The sequence below is a fragment of the Lepidochelys kempii genome, chromosome 8 (genome assembly GCF_965140265.1).
Source record: "Lepidochelys kempii isolate rLepKem1 chromosome 8, rLepKem1.hap2, whole genome shotgun sequence".
In the NCBI taxonomy this organism is placed as follows: domain Eukaryota; kingdom Metazoa; phylum Chordata; order Testudines; family Cheloniidae; genus Lepidochelys; species Lepidochelys kempii.
Genome location: NC_133263.1, coordinates 29598949 through 29625402, shown reverse-complemented (window position 1 = coordinate 29625402; position 26454 = coordinate 29598949). Strand labels below are relative to the sequence as shown.

The window sequence follows — 26454 nt, the reverse complement described above, 5'->3', positions numbered from 1 at the left end:
ACAGCCATCTACTTTATTGCCATAAAGTTATACTTACACAACAGGTTCAAATAATTGCATTTGTTGTTCAAAAACAATAGCACTAGCAAGAGAGGAAGCACTCTGTTTTGACCAATTTTATGTACTAAATCTTTTTATTAATACATGCTTAAAATAATAAAACTTGCTTGTACAGAACAGTAGACAAACCATCCATGCTGAAGTTAAAGGGCCCAAGCCAGGAAAAAAGCACATGAGTCTGGAAAGAGAAAGCTGCATGTGATAAGTTCCTCCGTGATTCCCGTTAGGTTCTGCCCAGCAAGCTTTCTGTGTATTACAGCAAAGTAAGAATTGGGGCAGCTGGCATGCACCATGCATTCTTCAACAAAACAAGTTTGGGCACTGTTTTTCTGGCTTGTGTGTGTACAGTAAGTGAGCCAGAATTTGTCTCTCCAAGAGGAGTGTTGTCTCATTTACTTTAAAACTGGAAGGTGTGTGGAAAACACAGTAGAAAACTGCAGGAAGAGGAAAAATGTGCATCATGGTTGAAGTAATTGAATGACCACCTGGAGATCTGAATTTGTTCTAGCATAAGCTTGCCCACGGAAGCTTATGCTCAAATAAACTTGTTAGTTTCTAAGGTGCCACAAGTACTCCTGTTCTTTTTGCGGATACAGACTAACACGGCTGCTACTCTGAAACCTGAATTTGTTCTCTGCCTTTTCCACAGAGTTCCTATGTGACACTGGACAAGTCATTTCAACTAAAACTTTTCACAGGTGACTACTAAGTGCGTGTTCTGTATTTTGTGAATGCCCAACTTGAGCCTGTTTGGCAGAAGTGCTGAGCACTCGCAACTGCAACTAAAGTCAGTTGGGAGCTGTCGATGTTCAGCACTCCTCGCAGTAAGATAAGGCAATGCAGTCTGAAGAATAAGTGCAGATCTCGGGGTCAGGAAGTCCCCAGAGTCTAATGTTAGCTATTACTGATTCACTGTGTGGCCTCAGCAAGTCTTTGTCTCTGTTCCTCCATCAGTAAAATGGGGATAATGTTCTCTTCTCTTGTAGTGGAAATAAATTCATTAATGGTTGTGAGACACTCAGACACTACAATGAGTGACCTAGAAAAGATGTGGAAGCAGTGATTAATTCTGTGTTGACTGGGGATTTTGGATGGTGTGCAGTAAATAAGGCAGGGACCACTAACTGAACAATAATGGAAATATTGAACAGTTGCCTCATTCCCTAAGCACTGTCTATCCTGTGCACTGAATGAGGCAGAGTTCTTCTGGAAAAAAATACACAATCATATTATTGAAGACTGCATCAAATGCCTACTTAGAAGGGGGCAGATCTTTGGTTCCATAGGCAAATTATATTCTGGCATTTCCTAACTCACGAGTGCTTGACTCTGCAATCTAAATGTTCTTTTAATATAGTTTTTTGTACATTCTATTAGTAATCTTCCCCTTACACAGCAAACCACAAAAGTGCAACTTAATACCCTTTCTTTAAAAACAGTGTTTGGGAATTCTCACAGTCTCTTGGGGCTTACAGGAAGGGAAGGAAGTTTCATACAGCTATGTTTATAACTTCCTCTTAGGGGGAGGAAGTGATTTTAAAAAAAAAAAGACCTGAAGACAAGCTCTCCATATATCCATAGTTTTAAAGGAATATATTAAATTATATTCTGGCATTTCCTAACTCACGAGTGCTTGACTCTGCAATCTAAATGTTCTTTTAATATAGTTTTTTGTACATTCTATTAGTAATCTTTCCCTTACACAGCAAACCACAAAACCGCAACTTAATGCCCTTTCTTTAAAAACAGTGTTTGGGAATTCTCACAGTCTCTTGGGGTTTACAGGAAGGGAAGGAAGTTTCATACAGCTATGTTTATAACTTCCTCTTAGGGGGAGGAAGTGATTTAAATGTAATCCTTCTGCCAGGCCAAGTTGATAGCAGCAAGGGCCGGGTTCAGTACACAGGGGTTCCCTCTCATTAAAGCAAATGCAAAACTGGCTCGAGCCCCCACCCAGTGACCTGGGAAAATCTTACACACCCCCTGGGCGCCTCAAGGAGGCAATACTTCCCCTCTCGCAAGCACAGAGTCTTGGTGTAGTAGAGAATCTTTAATAACATGAGGTAAACAACATCAGCATTAAATTGGGGAAACACCACAACTAGTGGTCATTAACCAAACCATGAACACCGACCCACCCCAGAAAAATTGGGCCACATCCTTTCCCTCAGGCTCTTGAGTCCCAGAACCCAAACGTCTCTTGAGTCCAGCAATCCACAAATCACCCAAAGTCCAAAAAAAGTCCAGTCCCTGGGTTCAAAAGTTCATCTGCAGAGTGTTACTCCCCAGTCTGGCTAAAATGTGCCTGGGTGTGGGGGAAAGAGGTAAGGGGCACCTTACGTGTCCTGAAGCTGACTGCCCCACAGGGCTCTGCTCCGCTCCACCACGACCGGCTCCGCTCTGCACAGCTCGCCATCTCACGACCGGCTCCGCTCAGCTCGCCGTCTCACGAACACACCGCCGTCTCATGAACACACCGCTGTCTCACGACCGGCTCCGCTCAGCTCGCCGTCTCACGAACACACCGCCGTCTCACAAACACACTGCCGTCTCACGAACACACCACCGTCTCACGACCGGCTCCGCTCAGCTCGCCGTCTCACGAACACACCGCCGTCTCACGAACACACCGCTGTCTCACGACCGGCTCCGCTCAGCTCGCCGTCTCACAAATAGCTCCGCTGCACACTAGATCTTCCGGCTCCCCACTACTTGACACAGTGCTCAGTGATTTCAGCTCATAGTAGTGGGAGCCTTAGTGCTGGTGCACCATAAGGCTGAAGTGAATTCAGCACAGTACCTGTAATAAAACTCTTAATAGACCCAAAATTAGCTCTGACATTCCACAGTGGAGAGAGACAGAGGTGCAATTGGTACTTCAGGCCCTCACAAAGGGGCCTACACCACCAGGCACTAATACCTGTCTCAAGTCTCTCTCAATTCACAGAGTTTTGGAACCCATGTCCCTTGCCTAGTGAGTGCTACTCAGTTGATGGTGAGTCCTCCATCATAACAAAAAGGCCAAGTACAGTTCCAAGCACAGTTCCCATAATCAGGATACTAACAATTTATTCTTCCCGCCCCAATAACAGAGACACTGGGGATCCCACAGCAGCCAAAGTGACCATTTGGGCAGTTATGGCCTCATTCTAGGCGGGGTGGGTGTGCCTATGCAAATGAGATCAGCCCCTGAAGTTCTTTTCCACAACTTGCCACACCTCACCACCAGATGTCAGGGTGGAGCCCACCCTGTCTCTGCTTACATAAAAAAAAAAAAAAAAGACTTGAAGACAAGCTCTCCAATATCCATAGTTTTAAAGGAAATGGGGCAAGTGAAAATTTAAGTGTCCACATTTTCATTTTCTATAAAGTTATCAACCTCTATTTGGTTTTTAAATGTATACAGTTCCCTTGTGACAGGTTTTTATGCCTTTCCAGGCCTTGGTGGAGTGAGGGATTTTATTGAGAAGAAAAATCATAAATGCCTGCCCCCAGTGCAAGCACATCTCAGGAAACCTACCTGGGAAGGAAGTATGGATTTCCATAGGGGTAAGCTGTCATCTCCCTACCCCAGCTCATTAGAGGCAGAATGTATCCTCTGGAATCTCATCTAATGAGTATTATAGCAGTCCATGCTTGTGAAAAGGAGGAAAGGCTTCTGACAGATTCAAACTTTGGCTACAGAGAGCCACCCTTTTATTCATTTAGGAAGTGGGCTGAAGGAAGCCTTTCAAATTCAGATTTCTGGTAAGGATTATTTTCTCTGGCTGGGCACTGTGGAAGTCAGCTAGTACACACCGAAATTTCGAGATTTAGGATTCTTGATTTCTTGCCTGAACTTGGCCTGCTACTCTTCTGCTCTAAGTGTTAGAAGAAGGTAGGCCTTTAAAAGTGCAATAAATTGACAAGACCTCTGGAGATTTTCATTTAATTATACAGTGCGTGCATAAAGAATGAATATTATATTGGATGCTATAATAGACCATTAGACTTCTCAGATCAAACCTATTAAAATGTGATACTTTATTATTCTCGTTGTAATAGACAAGGTTTTTGATTAAAGGACATCTGCTGGACTTTGAGGATTGGCAAGCTAACAAATGATGGTGGAGCTCCACTGATGTAGAGCTTAATTAAGCGCTCTTCTCAGTATAAATGCCTACTTATGTCAATTGGAGTTTTGCCTAAGGAATGAATACAGATTTGGGCCTTAGTTTCTTACAAAAAATTGCCATCAGCTGTGTATTTGTGGGGAGGGAAATACACCCTGTCTTGCATTGTCTTTGGTTTTAATACCCATCTAGGTTCCCAAGTTTTCTGTACATTTGGGTCTTTGATCCATCAGGGTAGTCCCAGCTGGACCCTTTGTTTCACTCTTGACTCTGCAGTGGTAGAGAAACAGACATGGAAAGGTGAAAGAGCACATGCAGCTGATCTTGGTAATGTATCTGACCTATCTGCTGGGTTTTAAAGGAAGGAAGCAGTGGCACTCTGGCAGGAGAGTGACCAGGGGGTCAAGGGCAGGGTAATATCTATAGTTCTGCTTAAACTTTAGAAAGGAGCGGGAGGGTTGTTTTAAAATAATAAAGAGGGAAGGGTGTTTGTTAGGCCTGTTACACAGCTGGAAAGGAAAGGCTTTTCTGATGTAGGATGTACAGGGAGGGATGTATAGTTTTCTTTGTTTAGCAGTAACTGTTTCTATCCTAGTGGTGTTAGCAGTCAACTTTCTGACACAAAGGTTATTTTATGAAATACAGTACACACAATATTAACCCATATCCTTACAGTCTAAATGACTTGACCAAAGATGGCTAGTTTAGTAGAGACCAGGTTAATTGGAATTAGGACACAGACTATGTCTACACTACAGTACATATGCCAAGATAGCCCTCTACTGTAGAAGCAGGCATCACACACAGACTGTTTTTCTGCCAATGTAGGAAAACCACTTCCCTAGACAATGTTTGCTATGCTGACAGAAGCACTCTTCGGTCTGCATAACTGCATCTACACTGGGGGCTTCGTCAGCAGAGCAATGATGATCAAGGTTGTAGTTTTTCACACCTCTGACCAACATAGCTACAAAGGAGTACATTTTAAATGTAGAACAAGACTCATTCTTTGTTTTGCTGTCATCTTACCATGTAACTTTGAGCAAATCATTTCTTCATGCGTCCATTGGTCCACCTGTATTTTAAAAAACGTACAGTAGTACTTTTATCCTAGATGTTGTGAAACTTGATTTATAAACAGAGTTCATATAATCTCAAGTAAGACACTCAGTATTCTTAATTTCTCCCCAGTAAATTTTTTCCTCATCTCCTAAATGAGTGTAAACATGTAAAGGTATTAAAAATTCACTTGCAAAGTAGACTAATAGCTCTTACTTGAAAAGATTTTTCATTTATTTCAAACCCCTATTTCCATGAATGTCGTCTTTGCTGGAGATAGCTGACAGTTTATCAGAACAATTAAAATATTGCTTATAATTAGTTTACACTATTTTCAAATGCAAAGTGAGAGTGCTTTAATCTTAGTCATTGGAGAAAACACCGCAATCTTGTTAATCAGGTTTGGCAGATCACTTGACTTTCCAGTTATGTGCCTCTCAATCCTGAAAAATCAGGCAAATGACAGAATTGCTAATTATTATAAGCTTAAGGGCAAATCTACACTTAAAATCCTGCTGCTGTAGCATTTCAGTGAAAATACTACCATGCCGCTGGGGGAGCGTCTACCATTAGCGTAGTTAATCCACCTCCACAAGAGGCAGTACCTGTGTCGATGGTGCTGCCTACACCAGGGGTTAGGTTGGTATAATTGCGTCGCTCGGGGTGTGGATTTTTCACATCCCTGAGTGATGTAGTTATACCAATGTAAGTTTGTAGTGTAGACCTGGCCTAGCTTGAATTTATTTATTTGTATTGATTGAGTGCTACTTAACTCACATTGGAAATATGATTACAAATGAAGAATACTTTTGCATGTCTGAAGCAATCTTTTTACTAGGTGTATTGACCACTTAGGAACTTTGCCATTTCTAGCTTTTTCACTTCAATGGTGGCCATTATGTTTAGAGTACAGAATTTAGGATTGATTGAGGTGGGTCAGGTAATATCTTTTATTGGACCAACTTTTGTTGGTGAAAGAGACAATCTTTCAGGATACACAGAGCAATTCTTCATGTCTGGGGAAGTGATTCAGACTTGGTGTACACTGGCAAATTAGGTCAGTTTAACAACCTTAGTCAGCAATGTGAAAAAATCCTATCTATGAGTGGAATAGTTAAGCTGACCTAAGTCCCCATGTAGATAGCATTAGGTCAATGGAAGAATTCTTCCGTCGACCTAGCTACTACCTCTCAGGGAGGTGGATTAACTATGCTGTGATAAATGAGGGAGGGGGATAGCTCCCTTTTGTGGACACTCAGCCTGCCAGTTAGCTATAGAATCCCTCTTGGTAGCTGTTCTCTACTTGCTTTACCTGTAAAGGGTTAAAAAGTCTGACTGCATGTATAGGTAAAGGGAAGTGAGTGGGCACCTGGTCAAAAGAGCCAATGGGAAGGATAGAACTTTTTAAAATTGAAACAAATCTCCCCTTTTGCTGTCTGTTCTCCGGAGAGAGGAGATGCAGAGCAGGAACAGAGCTGAACTATGCTGTAGGAAGCTTTAAAAAACAGTATGAAAAATCATCAGATTATACTTCAAACCTACTTATCTGAAACCCCAGATATGTAAGTAGATCAGGGAATGTCTAGGAAGATGTGATTAGGTTTATTTCTTTTATTTCTGTAAGGCTTGTGAACTCCTCTGTGCTAACCCCAGGTGCTTTTGTTTTGCTTGTAACCTTTAAGTTGAACCTCAAGAGAGCTATCTTGATGCTTAATTTTTGTAATTTTTTTAAGATGTATTTTCTTTTTTGTTTTTTTATAAAATTTACATTTTTTAAGAACAGGACTGGATTTTTGTGTCCCAACAAGGTTTGTGCATATGTTTAATTAGCTGGTGGTAACAGCTGATTTCCTTTGTTTTTCTTTCTCAGCTCTTCCCGGGGTGTGTGTGTGTGTGTGAAAGGTCTTGAGGGTACCCCCACAGGAAGGAATTCCCAAGTGTGCCTTTCTGGGATCTCAAAAGGGTTTGGGGGTTTTTTGCATTTGGGTGGTGGCAGCATCTACCCATCCAAGATCAGAGAGAAGCTGTAACCTTGGGAATTTAATACAAGTCTGGAGTGGCCAATATTAATTTTTAGAATCCTTGCAGGCCCCCACCTTCTGCACTCAAAGTGCCAGAGTGGGGAATCAGCCTTGACCTATGCTGATGGAAAAATCAGTGTAGACTCTATCTACACTCTATCAGTGTAGATAGAGTCTACACTGTGCTGCTGTAGTGTTCTACGTGTAGACAAGCTCTCAAAATGTCAGTTAGGGCAGGTCTACACTACAGTGGGGATCGATGCTCTGAGATGATCCACCAGCGGTCAATTTAATGGGTCTACTAAAGACCAGCCAAATCGACTGCAGATCGCTCTCCAGTTGACCCCTGCACTCTACTTCCGATGAGAAGAGTAAGGTAAGTCAATGGGAGATTTTCTCCTGTCAACCCCCACGTGGTAACTCTACTCCAGCTACTTCATCGACTCCAGCTTTGTTATTCACGTTATTCACATAGCTGGAGTTGCATAGCATACTTACCTAGTGTACTTAGTGTAGACATCGCCTTAAATACAAGGTGGAACAGATTGTTAAGCATAAGGAGTTACCTCTTGATGTAAGAGACCATTCAAGATGAAGTTGGCAATTAACACCTCTGCAGTCATAGCACAAAGGAGGATTAGTGGGTTACAGATTGCTGTAATGAGATGTAAATCCAGTGTCACTATTCACACCAGGATTTTTAGTATCTAGCACAATTATGAATTTAAGCTCCCACGCTCATTTTTGGGAGGTGTTGTGCCATTTTCCCTTGAGGATGAGGACTGAGAAGCCAAACATGGAGCGATGACTTTGTGCCCCAGGTGAGAAGGTGTTTTTATCTTTTTCTCATGTGTCAGCCCGAACGGGAGCAGCTGACACACTGGGTGAGGTTGCAGGGAGGGGAGAGAAGGCAGGCTGAGGCGAGGCAAGGGTCTGGGCCCTTCTCAGCTGCTGCCAGGGCACCTCCCCAGAGCAGTGGTACCTACATGTCATTGCTGCTTCCTACCCCTGCTGAGCCAAGCCTTGGAGCCAGCAGAAGCCATGTTTACACCGCAAAACTTGGCCTAACTTACACCAGCCTGTGGCCACCAGAGTTATTAAATTGTGTGTGTGCACATGTGGCTCCTCATTCTAGGGGGGCACATCATAACCAGGAGCGCTTGTCCTGATTGTATTGTCAGCGTGGGGCATTGCGGGATGGGTCCAGAAGGCTAGTAAACAGTCAACATAAGCAATGTCTATATTGACACTGCATCAACTCAATAATGTAGAGCCTGACTCAAAGCTGCTCAGGAGGGTGGTGTCACTCAACCACTGGAGCCAGGCTCTTCCGTTGGCACTGGGCAGGAGACAACTTTAAGTGAGGACACTTCCACAGCTAGGTCAAGGTGGAGCAGCTTATATCTCCCTTCCCCTGTACTGTAGACCAGGCCAGGGCAGCGAGGGGTGGGGACCAGGGAGCCCATCCTGTGGGGGAAGAGAGCAGGTCCAAAGAGCACGGGCACACCTCCTGGGATGCCGCCGCCTGCTCCTCCTCCACCCCTTCCACGCAGCCTCTTAAAGGGCCAGCGCCCGCTCGCCTGGGCTGCGTTGCGGGGGAGGGGCGCCCCCGGAAATGCCTGACCCCTGACACAGGCCTGGGGAGACGCGAGAGGGAAAGATGAGCGGGCCGCGGCAGGAACAGGCGATGGGAGAGGGAGGGGGCGCGAGAAGAGACGGCGGTCTGTGATTGGTCGGGGGGAGGTGGGGTGAGCGGTGCTGTTCTCGCGGCAGGGGGGGAACTGGGGCGCGGAGGCCGCGCTGCATGGTGGGAGCCGTAGGCAAAAGCTGCTTGTCCTGCATCTTCCATCGTGCCACGCGCACAGAAGGCGGAAAGAGGAGGGTAGCGCGGGGCATGCTGGGAGCTGTAGGTAGGGAACGGCTTCTCGGCGCCTTACAGACTGCGGCTCCCATCGTTCCTTGCGCGGGACCCCGGGGCTGGGGCGGAGAGGGTAGCGCTGCGGCAGGGGCGATCGGGGCGGGCGGACTCGACGCTGAGCCTCCCTCTCTACCTCCCCGTCGTGTGGCGCGCTAGAGCGGCAGCGGCTCACCGGGGAAGGCAGCCATCTTGTGCTGGTGGGAGCCCAGTGAGGCACCCTGCGCCCCGGCCACGAAGGTGGAGTGCGCGCCTCTCCTCCCAGCTGCCTGGGCCCTCTCTTTGCCCGCTTCCTTCGCCTCAGGACCCCTCCGCGACAGAGTAGCCTCTGAATGTAGGGAGGACCCGCCTCGAGAGAGCAGCTTCTCCTACGCCGCTACCCCCCTCCCACAGGGCTGCCGCCGCACCCGTCTCGAGCCAGCTACGCCCCGCTCTGTCGGTGCTGCGAGCAGGAGCACACCCCTCTTCCTCCATACCCCCTTCACCTATAGCCTATGTAGGTGCTGCCGCCGCTCCGGCAGCAAACGAGAGCAGCCCCACAGACAGGGAAGCCGTGTCCACCCCGGCAGGACTTACACCGTCCTAGAGCTGATGCCACCATCCCCTAGAGGAGGCGGGTTCTCCTAACAGAGCCCTGCCCAGACCCCAAAGGCCAGGTCCTTAGCTATCTGCTCTACCCAGCCTAACTGAGGGAGGAGATATCTCTTCCCACCCCACGCTTGTGCCTCTCCCCTTAACTAGACAAACCGATCAGGTGCTGCTGTTGCTGCTATCCCAGACCTCGAGGAGACGCCCACTGACTGAACTGCTGCTCTCTACCACCCACGAGCCCGACGTCCCAGATCAGGAGATAGAGACCCAGCCCTTACAAGCTACTGACTCTTCCCGCCCCATCAGGAGACAGAGAGAAAGAGAAACCCATCCAGAGGTGCTGCTCCTGCTCCTCGCACCCGCCGATATTAGGAAAGAAAGCTACACAGAGCTGCTACAACTGCAAAGACATGAAGATCAAGGATGCCAAGAAACCATGTAAGCCTGGGTGTAATTTTGGTTTAGGAAGGAAGAGGCATTTATTTTCCATTTGTGGGTGGGTTGGAAAAACTGGTGTAAAATCGGGCTCCCTTTCTTCAAATTGATCTGACTTATAAGTACAGACGTTTTCTGTTTTATGTTAATCTCTCCAGCTCTTGGCTGGCTGTTCTAGAAGATCAGCTAAGCTCTGAAATCATGTTTCTTTAGCAACCAGAGTTAATACTGTTTTTTAAATATATGGGAGGCCCCTGTGATGGGAGCTACATAAGTAATTGAATAATAAAATATTTTTGATGGGAGGGCTTTTTACAGGTGGAAGAAAGGACAGGCATTCTGTTTTGAGGGGGTGAGGGGCATGAGACTTTATTCTGTTAATAACCTGGAGGGTTCATCAGTGTATCCAAGTTGTTAAGCAGTTGCATCTCAGTGGCCAGTCAATTACTTGGATATTCTTGTGCCTTAAAAAGCTTCTTGAAGATAGGGTGGGGGAACACAGAAGGGGGACCATATTTTTAAAAATAAATCAGTGTTACAAGGTGACTTTTGCTTTTTTAAGTACTCTTTTCACAATTGTAGTACTAATGATATTTCTTACTTACTACTATTCATTATTGTTTATCCTGTGGTAGCACCTAGAGGCCACAATTGGGGATAAAACCCCTTGTTATGCTAGGTACTAGACACCCATGCTATAGAATAGATAGTCTTTTCCTCACAGAACTTTAAGACTTTTGGGTAGCACTCATAGCATATTAACTTATGAGGTGTAGGTGAGTAGTATTATTCCAATGTTACAAATGAACAACTGAGGTACAGAGAGATTGCCCAGGGTCACGAAGAAGGTCTCTGAGCTGGAAGGAGAGTCCACCTATTTTGAGAGATTATCCTTTTTCTGTTGGTCAAATTTAAGGAATATCACAGGCTGAAATGTACTACTTAAAACTAACACAGTTAAAGTCTGCAAACCCAAACAGCCTCACTTTTTCCTGTTTGTGACGTTCATTCATTTATTTAAAGTTGCCGTCTTATGTGAGTGGTTTTTTCCCTCCTAGAAAAGCTTAGTGGTTGAAAAATTACATAGAAAATGTCAACACGCTACTGCTTTAACAGCCATGTGATAAAATGCCATTGATTGTGCACATCATGTAAGAAATATTAGTAATGCTGTCAAAAGGGTTATAAACATAAAATTGATTTAAGTTGAGAAAAATATTTTTCTTAATCTTTTTCTAGTGCATAAAATAAATGTTAGGACCTCATATTGTAGAGTGTTGAAAACCCTGAACTCATGTTAACTTCAGTGAAAACAGAGGTTGCTGAGTACACTGCAGAATTGTTCTCAAGTGAACAGTGCATTTGTACTGATCTTAGAAAATGTCTTCTGAAGAGAGCATTTTCTTCTAAAACTGTCTCCAAACAGTTTTAGGGGGTGCTGTCAGAAAGTCTCTATGGTAATGGGCTATACATCTACAGTAGATCAATATTTTAAAACAATGCTAGTCTGATTGCACATAACTGGTAGGAACTGTAAATTTCAGTAGCATCTCTGAGATGCACAGGTGCTGTAGGGGATCATCAGTGACACCGTTAAGACTTGTCACTAACAATTGAAACTATTTGAACATGAGAATTAACAATTTTAGGTCTCTATTGTTCAAAGCTTCATACATATTTAATCAATTAATTTTAAGTTTGGCCTGAAGATACTCTTCATTTTATAACCAATAGCTAGTGAATTTATTCACTCTCATGGCCAAAAGGGAAAAAACATAGTGACAATCTAAGCTGTTAATTTTTTTCCTCATCAAACAAATATATAAGGTATCCTAAAAAAATGTACATATACAATGTGTCACTTTAGTTGCTGATACCTGAACAGGCAACAATAGTTTGTTTTTTAAAGTGGACATTGGAACCATTTTGCAACCCTTGATCATAGGTGTTCCATTGACTTCGGTGGAATAACTCGTATTAGGTGTAAGGAGTAGGTACAATGAATAAGGTCTTGAGAATTGGGCCAATGTCAGATTTCTACAAATTTATAGCTAGACAGTAAGTATCAGTGTTCAGTAAATATTTGGGGGGGGTAGGGAATATGTCAATACATAGCTATGTTTCACTGAGCAAATAGCGCATGGAGGGGGGAAGCATAAGTCTTGCTTACGAAAGGAAATGTACCTGTTGCTAACAGATATCAGTAGTGACTGGAAGCGAAATACAGATAAAAGTGTTAAGAACAAGTGTAGACAAGATGGAACCATGTTCAACACAACTGAAGAAAGCATGGTTGCAACAGGTAAATTTCCTTGTGTTCACAATGATATTATGAATTCTAAGAAGCCCACACTTGTTTTTTACTTTTAAAAAAAAAATCTTTCTATTCTGAGTACTAGTGCATCTCCACTGATGGTAGAGACAGTGAAAGTGAAGCCTAGTTTCTCTCAGAAAAGATGGTGGCCTTTGACAGCATTATTTTCTCTGAGGGCAGCTAGGCTTCACACTCATGTTTTCCAGTAGAACGCATTGACCATTTTGAAAATATACCTTTGCTAAAGATACTTTTAATCTCACTTTGAAAGCTTTGGAAGATGGCAACCGTCATGGAAGGGGGGAATTCTTTGTGGAAATTGTTGCAGAAAAAATATTGTCCATCTTCCTCTGCTGAAGAAACTTTCAGCAATGGAGAATGATGTCAAAACATAACTAATCCTAAAAAAGTATTTTACAAAATTATGTTGTACCACATCTATGCAACAAGGAGAGCAGGAATGAATGTGAGGAGCAGGGGAACATAGGGTACACAGCTGGCCAGTATACTCCGACTCTCTACTGTTGTAGAGTGAGGTAACGCAGTCAGTAGACTGGTGAATGAAGCTCTAAAACTTAATATTTTTTAAAAAAATAAAGAATACCTCCAAAAGAGAGTGTACCCACCTTGTTTCCAGGTTATGTATGAAATGTTTAGTAATTTAAAATACAAGGACGTTGCTGATTTTGAGCTTTCAAGAAATCAAAATGTGAACTTATGGAAATGAATAATTAAGGCACCCAAAGAAAATCTTAACTTCACTTTGTACTGAAACAATGAAGGCTGGCGGGGAGGGAATGAAGTGTCTCTCTCTAAAAATTAGTTTGATCGAATGTGGTACTACAAAAACATGCACTAATTGTAATTGAATGGATGATTTCACTATAGGGCAGAGTTAGGCACCCAAACAACCTTAACATGTTTGGATTTCATAAACTGCACATATCCCTACCTTAAGTTTAATCTCAACTTTGTATTTTCTGTATTTGTATTCTTGTTTGGGGAATAATTACAAGGTCCATATAATTTTTTTTATCCTTCAAGTAATATTATGTATTCTCTCTTTTAATTCCAAATTAATTTCGTATTTTTAATCACAGGTTTCTGGTACCAGGTACGGTGTTTTTATTTATCTTGTGGTGGCATCTGTAAGTCTGAGTCAGGTTGTGGCTCTTGTGTGCTAGGCACTGTCTGAACATAACAAAACAGTCTCTGCCCCAGAGAGCTCACAATCTAAAAGACAAGTTATAAACTGGCTGAAATAAGGAGTGAGGGAGGATACCATGACAGTAATATAACTAATCCAAACTAAAATATATCTATAACTTGTAGATATACTAAGACTAAAGAATTAACAGTAGTCATAACTTGGTATCTGCCTAGCTGTTGCTAGATGACAGCTTTTCTTTACCACAGCAGAGGTGACTTTTGGAGGCATTTGAAAGAAAGGATGGTAGTTGCTTCACAGATTTTGACAGTTTTTCTAATTCCGATGGGGCAGTCTGAGAGGGTATGTGAAGGTGTTCGTGGGGAACATACAACACAAGTCACTTCTGTAAATTATTGGTTGAAAGATTTTCCTATGCCTGATGTTACTAAGACAACTGCATCATGACATTCTTATCACAACTGATTTCTCATTTGACTGAGAAGCTTGTAATGAATGGAAAGGGGCTTCTTTTCTTTATGTAAGAAGAAAGTATTTCTTGGTAGCAGTAATGAGTGCATTCTGTTTAATCACAAAACCAGAGGGGAAGTAATTTAAGAGCCGGAAAGATAAAGTTCTTGGAAAGACTGAAGAAATAGATTTTTGTAGACGATAAATGGTGTGTGACGTTAAACTGTCATCCATTTTCTGTTTTACAGGCTTAACTGTGATTATTGTAGACAAGTTTCAGGTTAATAATTTTCCTGACACTGAACTGTCTTTTGTAGGTGCTCGATTTTAAACTCTGAACTGAAAGACTACCTTCCAACACTCAGCTGGAGGGGATAACATCTGACACACCTACTAGTCAAAGGTCTTATTTGTGAGGAGGGTTGTGGCAAGTTTGGGAACACCTATAGCAAAAAATAAGTGTTAGAGAACTGCTGAAATAATGTGATAAAATTTTCAGTGTTTAAGAACTTCAAGTTAATTCTTACACTAATGTAATGTGCATAACATTTATATTAGATATAAATTTTGCTACCAAACCGTACTGTTGATGCAACTTGATTTAGAACTCAAATTCTGTGTCAGGTAGTTTTCATATACATGTGGACACTTGTTTACATTCTGTTGGGAGAGAAAGGAGGTCAAAAAGTTCAATATGTATGCTTTATTACTGTTTTTTCTACCATGTGACTCAGAAGAGTTAGCTCAAATCTGTGTGTTTCCAACTACTTTCTCAAGAGTGTTTCTTCCAATTCATCTTTTTCCGCCAACAGTTAGATTATGTATATAAATTGTACTATTGATATTTTCCTAAAACTTAACCTGTAAATAATCAAGAGTTTAAAAATGGGTGAAAAACTAATTATGGTCTACTAGCTGATTAAACTGAAGTATATGCTTATGCATCTGCTTTCGTGCAGTCTGGTTAGGAATAAGATTTGGATTAGTTTTGATTACAAACAAAACCTGTTTCCCAGCACAGATCTGATTAGGTAGTCATATTTTAGAGATGAGTTAAATGATTAGATTATGTGATATTGTACAGATGTTTTGTAAAGTGTTCTTGCATTGTTGGCAAATTGAAACTAAGATTTTCATGCTGTTGCATTACATTTGCATTTTCATGTTTAAAGTGTTGGTGCTGTATATATCTGAGGCAGTACCTAAACTATCATTCCCTGATATTTGCAAGTTTTCTTTCTTTTAACACTCACCTTTCTTTGTGGGAGAGACCTTAACTGAGCATTGCCTGGCTTTCAAATGAAGTCCAACACCCAAGAATGTTACAGAAGTAGAAGGCATTGTTTTGCAGCAGCCCTGTGCAGTCAGTCTTCTAGATCCAATCTCATGGGCTAAAAAAAGCTTGCTTCCTCTTTCTTCTTTTCTTTTTTTTTTCCTGTCAACTGCTTCCAAGTGTATTGGGCCCTTGTAAGTTGGGGAGACACCTTGGAAGGACAAGTACAAGGTATATTCTGTGAGGACAACAGCTGAAATCTGTAGCTCATTCCCAAATGGCTCAGGGGAAGAACAGAGAAATCAGAAAAGGCAAGAATTTTCTCCTCCTCTCATTCTCTCCCCCCCCGGACCACCACGAGATCTTAGGGTTGGGAGCTCTCCCCAGCCAGGCATAGTTCTACAACCATTACACTTCCAGCATGGTGTTGAGGGGTTATTCTCAGTCAACTCAGTTTTCCTTGGTCTTGAGATCATACTGCCATCAGTATGTCCCTAGCCCACTCATCCAAAGAAAGTCACGGCCCATGCAGAATATGAAAATGGCACTCATAGAATGCCATTGTATGTCCCAAGTCCAAAGCACTGTACATGCTGTATCAAACCACTATCAAAGGCAAGAAGGCCTCAGTTAACTCCCTTGATGAATCAGGTGGATGATAAGGTGAAAAGAAAATCTCCATTTAAGAGATGCATCAACATCTTACATAGAGAGGTCATAGATTTTGTATAAGGAAATACACAAATTAGATGTGAAATCCTCAGCCAGTGTCACAACTGATCAGAAGGAGGTGATGCAAGAAGGAACTAGTTCCTGGAGCTTGAGCAAACTGTGTCATCAGGCCCTATGCTATCAGCACTCCTAGCTATCTTCAAGACACCACTGACTTTCTGAGGAAACTACGATCCATCGGTGATCTTCCACAAAACACCATCCTGGCCACTATGGATGTAGAAGCCCTCTACACCAACGTTCCACACAAAGATGGACTACAAGCTATCAGGAACTGTATCCCCGATAATGTCACGGCTAACCTGGTGGCTGACCTTTGTGACTTTGTCCTCACCCACAACTATTTCACATTTGGGGACAATATATACCTTCAAGTCAGCGGAACTGCTCTGGGTACCCGCATGGGGCCCACAGTATGCCAACATTACAACGCTTCCTCAGCTCTCGTCCCCTAATGCCCCTAATCTACTTGTGCTACATTGATGACATCTTCATCATCTGGACCCATTGAAAAGAAGCCCTTGAGGAATTCCACCATGATTTCAACAATTTCCATCCCACCATCAACCTCAGCCTAGACCAGTCCACACAAGCGGTCCATTTCCTGGACACTACTGTACTAATAAGCAATGGTCACATAAACACCACCCTATACCGGAAACTTACTGACCGCTATATTTACCTATGTGCCTCCAGCTTCCATGCAGGACACACCACATGATCCATTGTCTACAGCCAAGTTCTAAGATACAACCGCATTTGCTCCAGTCCCTCAGACAGAGACAAACCACCTACAAGATTTCTGTCCAGCGTTCTTAAAACTACAGTACCCACCTGCTGATGTGAAAAAACAGATTGACAGAGCCAGAATAGTACCCAGAAGTCACCTACTACAGGACAGGCCCAACAAAGAAAGTAACAGAACGCCACTAGCTGTCACCTTCAGCCCCAAACTAAAACCTCTTCAGCGCATCATCAAGGATCTACAACCTATCCTGAAAAACGATCCCTCCCTCTCACAGATCTTGGGAGACAGATGAGTCCTCGCTTACAGACAGCCCCCCAACCTGAAGCAAATACTCTCCAGCAACCACGCACCACACAACAAAAACATTAACCCAGGAATCTATCCTTGCAACAAAGCCTGATGCCAACTCTGTCCACGTATTTATTCAAGTGACACCATCATAGGACCTAATCACATTAGCCACCCTATGAGGGGCTTGTTCACCTGCACATCTACCAATGTTACATATGCCATCATGTGCCAACAATACCCCTCTGCAATGTAAATTGGCCAAACCGGACCGTCGGTACGCAAAAAAATAAATGGATACAAATCTGACATCAGGAATCATAACATTCAAAACTGGTGGGAGAACACTTCAACCTCTTTGGCCACTCAGTAACAGATTTAAGGATTGCAATTTTGCAACAGAAAAGCTTCAAAAACAGATTCCAATGAGAAACTGCTGAGCTTGAATTAATATGCAAACTAGATACCATTAACTTGGGTTTGAATAGAGACTGGGAGTGGCTGGGTCATTACACATATTGAATCTATTACCCTAAGTTAAGTATCCTCACACCTTCTTGTTAACTGTCTAAATGGGCCGTCTTGATTATCATTCCAAAAGTTTTTTTTTCTCCTGTTGATAATAGCTCATCTTAATTAATTAGCCTCTCACAGTTTGTATGGCAACTTCCAGCTTGTGTGTGTGTGTGTGTGTATTATCTTCTTACTATATGTTCCGTTCTATGCATCCGATGAAGTGGGCTGTAGCCCACAAAAGGTTATTCTCAAACAAATTTGTTAGTCTCCAAGGGTATGTCTGCACTACGGAATAAGGTCGAATTTATAGAAGTCGGTTTTTTAGAAATCGGTTTTATATATTCGAGTGTGTGTGTCCCCACAGAAAATGCTCTAAGTGCATTAACTCGGCGGAGCGCTTCCACAGTACCGAGGCTAGAGTCAACTTCCGGAGCGTTGCACTGTGGGTAGCTATCCCACAGTTCCCGCAGTCTCCGCTGCCCATTGGAATTCTGGGTTGAGATCCCAATGCCTGATGGGGCTAAAACATTGTCGCGGGTGGTTCTGGGTACATATCGTCAGGCCCCCGTTCCCTCCCTCCCTCCATGAAAGCAAGGGCAGACAATCGTTTCGCGCCTTTTTTCCTGAGTTACCTGTGCAGACACCATACCATGGCAAGCATGGAGCCCGCTCAGGTAACCGTCACCCTATGTCTCCTGGGTGCTGGCAGACGCGGTACGGCTTTGCTGCACAGTAGCAGCAACCCATTGCCTTCTGGCAGCAGATGGTGCAATACGATTGGTAGTCGTCCTCGTCGTGTCCGAGGTGCTCCTGGCCACGTTGGCTGGGAGCGCCTGGGCAGACATGGGCGCAGGGACTAAATTTGGAGTGACTTGACCAGGTCATTCTCTTTAGTCCTGCAGTCAGTCCTATTGAACCGTCTTATGGTGAGCGGGCAGGTGATAGGGGCTGCTAGCAGTCGTACTGTACCATCTTCTGCCGAGCAGCCATGAGATGTGGATGGCATGCAGTCCTTCTGCACCGTCTGCTGCCAGCCAAAGATATAAAAGATAGATGGAGTGGGTCAAAACAAGAAATAGACCACATTTGTTTTGTACTCATTTGCCTCCTCCCCTGTCTAGGGGACTCATTCCTCTAGGTCACACTGCAGTCACTCACAGAGAAGGTGCAGCGAGGTAAATCTAGCCATGTATCAATCAGAGGCCAGGCTAACCTCCTTGTTCCAATAAGAACGATAACTTAGGTACACCATTTCTTATTGGAACCCTCCGTAAAGTCCTGCCTGAAATACTCCTTGATGTAAAGACACCCACTTTGTTGATTTTAGCTCCCTGAAGCCAACCCTGTAAGCCGTGTCGTCAGTCGCCCCACCCTCTGTCAGAGCAACGGCAGACAATCGTTCCACGCCTTTTTTCTGTGCGGACGCCATACCAAGGCAAGCATGGAGGCCGCTCAGCTCACTTTGGCAATTAGGAGCACATTAAACACCACACGCATTATCCAGCAGTATATGCAGCACCAGAACCTGGCAAAGCAATACCGGGCGAGGAGGCGACGTCAGCGCGGTCACGTGAGTGATCAGGACATGGACACAGATTTCTCGGAAGGCATGGGCCCTGCCAATGCATGCATCATGGTGCTAATGGGGCAGGTTCATGCTGTGGAACGCCGATTCTGGGCTCGGGAAACTAGCACAGACTGGGGGGACCGCATAGTGTTTCAGGTCTGGGACGATTCCCAGTGGCTGCGAAACTTTCGCATGCGTAAGGGCATTTTCATGGAACTTTGTGACTTGCTTTCCCCTGCCCTGAGGCGCATGAATACCAAGATGAGAGCAGCCCTCACAGTTGAGAAGCGAGTGGCGATAGCCCTGTGGAAGCTTGCAACGCCAGACAGCTACCGGTCAGTTGGGAATCAATTTGGAGTGGGCAAATCTACTGTGGGGGCTGCTGTGATGCAAGTAGCCCACGCAATCAAAGATCTGCTGATATCAAGGGTAGTGACCCTGGGAAATGTGCAGGTCATAGTGGATGGCTTTGCTGCAGTGGGATTCCCTAACTGTGGTGGGGCTATAGACGGAACCCATATCCCTATCTTGGCACCGGAGCACCAAGCCGCCGAGTACATAAACCGCAAGGGGTACTTTTCGATAGTGCTGCAAGCTCTGGTGGATCACAAGGGACGTTTCACCAACATCAACGTGGGATGGCCGGGAAAGGTGCATGATGCTCGCATCTTCAGGAACTCTGGTCTGTTTCAAAAGCTGCAGGAAGGGACTTTATTCCCAGACCAGAAAATAACTGTTGGGGATGTTGAAATGCCTATATGTATCCTTGGGGACCCAGCCTACCCCTTAATGCCATGGCTCATGAAGCCGTACACAGGCAGCCTGGACAGCAGTCAGGAGCTGTTCAGCTACAGGCTGAGCAAGTGCAGAATGGTGGTAGGATTGGCAAACGTGGATAAATTTTCCTATTTTGTCACTGTCAAGGTAACATGAAAAATAACAGCTTGTGCACAGCGGTTCCTACAGTGCCCTACATATAACCCACTTAGTAAGAAAGTAAAATGTTGATTTTTTTTTCCTGGGAAAAATTTCATATAAACTAAATTATTATGGTTTATATAGCCAAGAAACCTCTCTGAAAAAGGTTCTCACCTACGTTTCTTAGTTCTAATATAAATAGTGAACTAGTGGCATTTTGCATATTAAATGCAGCAAAACAACCCTAAAAAGCCTCCCAACGTTGAGGTTGCAACCTTTTCACAAATAAGAAATTTTTCAAATTTCTTTTAAAACCTATTGACCAGAACTATGTGCTCGGGTTCTATCATCTGCTGACATGAGGTAAAAGCAAAGAATCTGATCCTTCTCTAAATTCTCTAATTTAGTGTCAAGAATACCTGCCTTCAAATACTGAGTAGTTACCCCCAAAAGAAAGCTGTATTGGATAACACTAGCATAAAAATATGTTCCAAGTTGAAAAATGGGAAGTTTTTCATCTTGAGCTGGCTTTCTCTGGTTCCCTCAACTTTATGCTTGTGTTTTTGTTGGTTTCTTTTTTTTTTTTTTGCTTTGCTCCTCTTTTTTTTTTTAATTGGGTATCCGAGAAGCATAAACTTGTTCCTGTAAATCAGATTAAAGTTCCAAAGACTGGTAGGTGTCTAATTTCATAACTTGGTCCCGTGCCTCTCTCCACAAACCTTTAACCATTAACAGCTGAAATCAGAAGTATCTACTGTGCAGATGCAGGTGATTCTTTCACAATTATTGGGTGACAAACAAGCGAAAGAACATGTCTTAATTACATAATATCTCCATAGACCAGAAAGGATCCTTTGTATTTTATTTAATCAATTTTTTTTAAGTCCCAATTACATATTTACTGAATGGATTAAAACAACTCCTAAGGACCCTTTCTGGTTTATTGGGTAAATAAAATTTCCCCTTTCTAGTCTTCACTTGAGTGAAGTGCTACTGGCTAAAAAAATGAGAAACCTTTTAAAATCTCCAAATCAAGCATGCATCTATATGTTAAAATAAAAAAATTCTTCATTTGTATCTAGTTATATAATTGATCTGAATGGCTTTTTGGGCAGGGAGGTGTTTTCATGTATTAAATCCTGTGTGTGTATTCTACAGATTAGAATTCCTGTGTTCCTGGATCCCTTACTATGCTTGTCTGCTGTCTTCACTATACTGTATTCAGATTGTTGGGCTTTCAGTGTGCCAGTAGTGCTCGCTACCAACCCTTCTGATCTATTGTTTGAGGAGAAAGTTATGGACTCATGAGTCTATGGTTCATAGGCAGCGGGTTTCTTTATTATTATTATTTTGAGATGCCAAAGAACATGGTACTGCATAGGTGAACTGCTAGGTGGAGACAGTTACTGACTAGCAAATTGAAACTTTTTTTTTATTGGCTACCTTAAAGAAATAAGATATTTAAACATTCAGAGCTATTAATACTACAGAAACCATTGCTAGACTAGCACTAAAATTAATTGCAATATACTGAAACATTACCTAGACTTGGTGCTAGCTTTTCTGAGAAAGGTCCAACAAAAATTCAGCTTCCCCGATGAAAATCAGTTGTAGAACATCTGTGTGAGAGGGCAGGGAGTGGGAGGAATCCTTTCTCCCAATGCCCAACAGTTTAAAGGAACTTTCTACTTCCAAGTGCAAGTATTGACCCTCATGTAGATAATTACCAGTTTTTTTTAAAAAAATAATTTTTGTGTATTTTGGCTGGTTCTCTTCCTGTTTTGTACATACCCTAACATCTGGTAGTGTTCTATGAGTATCCATTTCTCCAGATGTACAGCAACTTTTAAGTTCCTTTTACCTTCCAAGTTTTGCATGGATGTCCATTAAAACATGCCATTAATGATCTTACACATATAAACAGCTTGAGGCAAGCTTTGACTAATTTGCTATAGTATCTATTCAGTTATCTTCCTACCACCACCACTAATAATCTGATACAATTTGGAATTAAATTTTCGACAGGTTGGACATATTCCTTCTTTTTTTTTTCTTTTTTCTTTTTTTAATCCTGCAACTGTGTTCAGTGTAAACTGGATCTGAATTGAGTTTAAGAACAAAGGATTGTTGGGAGTAGCTTTGGAAAAATAAGTGGCTAATTGTCCCATTCAGCATGCACTTGGAGAAGTAACTGTCAGATTCCAAGTTCGGTATTCAGAAGGTCCAGCTGGGAAGTCAGATGTTTCTAAAACCAGAAAATTATTTTGATATTTGGTGAGATCTGTGTAAGTGAAGTGAAATTATTTAAGAAAACTGACTTCTTTCCCCTCCACCCCCATATATTCACTCTCTTTCTACTTTTGTTTTCTGAGTTTAATAACCTAGCCCCAGTTACAGTAGTCAACAGGTTTATCTATAGCTAATATGGCATGACGATTATCACCTTTTTCTGGGGTCCTGCTGGGTTTTAAAGCAAAGGACAAATGAGCCAATTTCTTCCTATTAAACATTTTTATATATTCAGTTTTAATCACAGTTGGCCTCTGTAGCATTTCTTTCTTTCCTCCCACCTTTTTAAATGATAACATATCTTTGGGTTGATACTGCTCTGTGTTAAAATAGTTTGTAGCAACATAGGAGAGGAGGGAGAAGATGCTTTAAAATGTTGTAAATAAAAATCAAGGAAATTAAGATCAGATATACAGTAAAATCCCAAGAGGTGGACAGGAAGTTGGGGTAGCAAAAAGTTACCCTTGACTGCATGTTTACTTGCATACTATTGGGTTGCCTTTTGCTCATATGATGAAAGAATTAAAATATGTCCTAAGCTCCATTATGAGTAAATTAAATAAATATCTTAATATTGATTACTAGCTTATAATAAAATCAGCTACTCAGAAGGGACAGTGCCAGGCTATCAAATGCTAATCATGCCTTCCTAATGTTTGCTGAAAAAAGGGGGAAAATATGTGCTAAGAAATATGATGGAATAAGCTAAATTCATATAAAGATGTGTAGAAGAGATATGTATTGTGATATGAGAGAGAGGCACACTTGGCTTTGAAGCATTGCGATAATACTCCTTTTTCAGAAAGGGTAGTGATGACTACCATATAACCACAATATCATATAACCACAATATATAAGCAGCAACTGCAGTGACAGCTGCTGAAGAGAAGATGATAGGCATGGAGAATCTCTTTGGTCCACACCTTTTGTGAAAGACCTACATGTCAGAGATAGAACACTCTTAGAGTAGAAAATATTAGGCTGTTAACTTCAAATACAGTAACAGACAGTGAAACAAGCTATTTTAAGAGTTGGTGGAATAATCACCTTCAGACATACTTTGGGCTAGATTTGAAATCTATTTATCGGAGATTATTTAGGGATAACATCAGTTGTGCCACAATAAATGGGAATATACTAGATGAAACTACTAACCATCCTTTCCAACACAGAGTTCTGTAAGCTGATTTTACTAGATGCCTGCGTACGTCAGTCATGATCTTGACCTATTGTTTAGCATAGGCTTCTACAATGAAAATCATCTTTTTGCACATTATCACTTCAAACATCTGGAGTGAAGGAAATGTGATTGAGACAAAATACCAGTATTTCAGTAGCACTGGAAGTGTTTCTTACCAAAGATGATGTCTGTTTTAATACAAGAAATTCCCCCTTTTCAGAAAAAGGTATAGAAACACTAGCTAGAAACCGAAACTCAGTAACATTCAATATCTTGCTTTTTTTTTTTTTTTAAATACACATACTTGGCACTAGTACTCTGCAATTTCCAAGAGCTATACACCATTCCTTTTTCACCTCCAGGACTTAGCTGTCTTGGTCCTGTTGTACTTTCTTCAGAAATCAGTGGAAAAGTGCCTATTTCTCAAAAGAATTATTAAATGTATTATATGGTCAGGAGAAAATGGTTCTTGGAAAATTATAGGTAAACTTCCTCTTTAAAAGGCTGTCGGGAGTAGAATATGTTACAGTACATCTATTTGAGCATCATGTTAGTGCAGGGGTGGCCAACCTGAGCCTGAGAAGGAGCCAGAATTTACCAATGTACGTTGCCAAAGAGCCACAGTAATACATCAGCATCCATGCCGATCAGCAGCTCCCCCTCCATCCCCGCACCTCCCGATCAGCCGTTTCATGGCATACATGGGGCGGGGGGAGAGTGAGGGCATGGAGGGGGAGGGGGCAGAAAGAGGTGGAGTGGGGGCAGGGCCTGTGGCAGAGCAAGGGTTAAGCAGTGAGCACCCCCTAGCAGATTGGAAAGTTGGCGCCTGTAGCTCCAGCCCCGGAGTCGGTTCCTGTACAAGGAGCCGCATGTTATCTTCTGAAGAGCTGCGTGTGCCCCTGGAGCCACAGGTTTGCCACCCCCGTGTTAGTGGATTTAAGTTAGCTTGGGAGATCACATGAAGTCAGTGGGAGGGGAAGAAGTTACTTCGTGTTTTGGTTTTAATCAGGTCCAGTGGAATACATTTTACAAAGATAACTTCAAAGGAGTGGCTAATAACTTCACTTTTTTCTTATCTGGTTCCAAACTTTAAATTGTTCCTCTCCCTAGCATTGAAGAAAAGAAAAAGCATTAATTTTCCTAGTTCAGAGTATTCAGTCTCTGTAATCTCAATTTAAGTGGTGTCAGTTTTTCTTTTTAACAATATTAATGGAATACTTTTTCCATCTCCACAGCTTTTCCATGGTTTGGCATGGACATTGGGGGAACACTGGTGAAACTTGCGTATTTTGAACCTATTGATATCACTGCAGAAGAGGAGCAGGAGGAAGTTGAAAGCTTGAAGAGCATCCGCAAATATTTGACTTCCAATATAGCCTATGGATCCACTGGCATTCGAGATGTCCACCTTGAACTGAAAGACTTGACGCTCTTCGGCCGAAGGGGAAACTTGCACTTTATTCGATTCCCAACTCATGACTTGCCTACTTTTATCCAAATGGGAAGAAATAAAAACTTTTCAACACTACACACGGTGCTTTGTGCCACTGGAGGCGGTGCTTATAAGTTTGAAGAAGATTTTCGCACAGTAGGTAGCCTACCTTCCCTAGTACTGTAGTCTTTGGTTAAAAAAACAAACAAAACTGGTCACAGCTGTTTTATCAGTGGAAGATAGGCAGTGTCTTTCTGGACAATCTTTTCATGCATTGGACATGTAAAGGCTAAGTAACTACTTACTTGTTAAATGCAGTAACCTTAGAAATATTCTTTCTGGCTTGTTCTATTGGTATTATTAATAATCAGATTATATTTTTTTTAAAAAAAGGAAGATGAGATTTGGCATTAGTAATATGGATCTGGTTGAAAATTAATTAAAAGATTACACTATTGAAATGAGTTGAGACATCTAGGTACTAAGTATATTATCTATCTATATATGTCCTTTTTCTATTACTAGTGTTTCTGTATTAGGGAATGATTTGAGATTAAACATTGACAGAAGCCAGGCAGACTGCAGGTTAAATTTCTTACAATCCTTGAAGTAATGGTTAAGTTAAATAGGGCATTGTTCAAGTTTTTAAGGAGTCATGAACTTTTTTAGTATCTTACAAATGAGTGGTTTTGCCTTTTAAGGTACACAGATTTGCAGATGTGATTTTTGGCTAATAAAATACTTTGGTATTTTTGGGTGTTTGCTAATTGAAAAAAAAAAGGGGTGCTAATTTTTGAACAATGGCTTAAAGCATAAGTGCATGGAAAGCTAACTTCTTCCATCTTTAGTAGTGTGCTGCTGGGCTTACTAAATGTCCAGCATACTTAGTTCATGAATTGTTAATTTTGTCCTTTCCTTTTTCACAGATTGGAAACCTCCAGTTGCACAAACTGGATGAGCTTGACTGCCTTGTCAAAGGTCTGTTGTATATAGACTCTGTCAGTTTCAATGGCCAGGCAGAGTGCTATTACTTTGAAAATGCCTCAGAACCTGAAAGATGCCAAAAGATGCCTTTTAACCTGGATGACCCATACCCATTATTGGTTGTAAACATTGGTTCAGGAGTCAGTATTTTAGCAGTCCATTCCAAAGACAGCTATAAGAGAGTGACTGGAACAAGGTAGTGATATGAAATCTTAAATTATTATTTTTGTATGGAATAATGACCCTAATATTTTCTTAAGCTTTCAAATAATTTCTTTGCATGTCTTTTCCATGTGATAAACTGATTTCATGTCCTGTTTAATTACCAGCAGCATTAATTGTACGCTATCTCCATGGCTCTAGTAAGGAGGTATAGTTAGTGTTTTTTCTGCTGTGTGGTCT

The 26454-nt window shown here is 42.2% G+C and overlaps 1 protein-coding gene and 1 long non-coding RNA gene across 5 annotated transcripts in view; one reads left to right on the top strand and one right to left on the bottom strand.

Moving 5' to 3' along the window:
* Nucleotides 1–1837: 1837 nt before the first annotated feature.
* On the bottom strand, nucleotides 1838–10160 carry LOC140915740 (uncharacterized). The gene is made up of 4 exons (XR_012160267.1): nucleotides 9744–10160; nucleotides 7819–7907; nucleotides 5202–5247; nucleotides 1838–4442 (listed from the first exon to the last, which is right to left on the bottom strand). It is a non-coding gene; the product is annotated as an uncharacterized lncRNA (long non-coding RNA).
* Nucleotides 9092–26454, top strand: part of PANK3 (pantothenate kinase 3) — a 45857-nt gene continuing 28494 nt past the window's right edge. For 3 of the 4 annotated variants that reach the window (XM_073355950.1, XM_073355951.1, XM_073355952.1), the window contains exons 1-3: nucleotides 9184–10196; nucleotides 24872–25224; nucleotides 25995–26248. In XM_073355950.1, the coding sequence (XP_073212051.1) occupies nucleotides 10169–10196; nucleotides 24872–25224; nucleotides 25995–26248 (635 nt within the window). In that variant the 5' untranslated portion in view covers nucleotides 9184–10168. Of the gene's footprint in view, nucleotides 9163–9183; nucleotides 10197–24871; nucleotides 25225–25994; nucleotides 26249–26454 lie in introns of those variants that run through there. The other variant, XM_073355949.1, reaches the window with a different exon arrangement.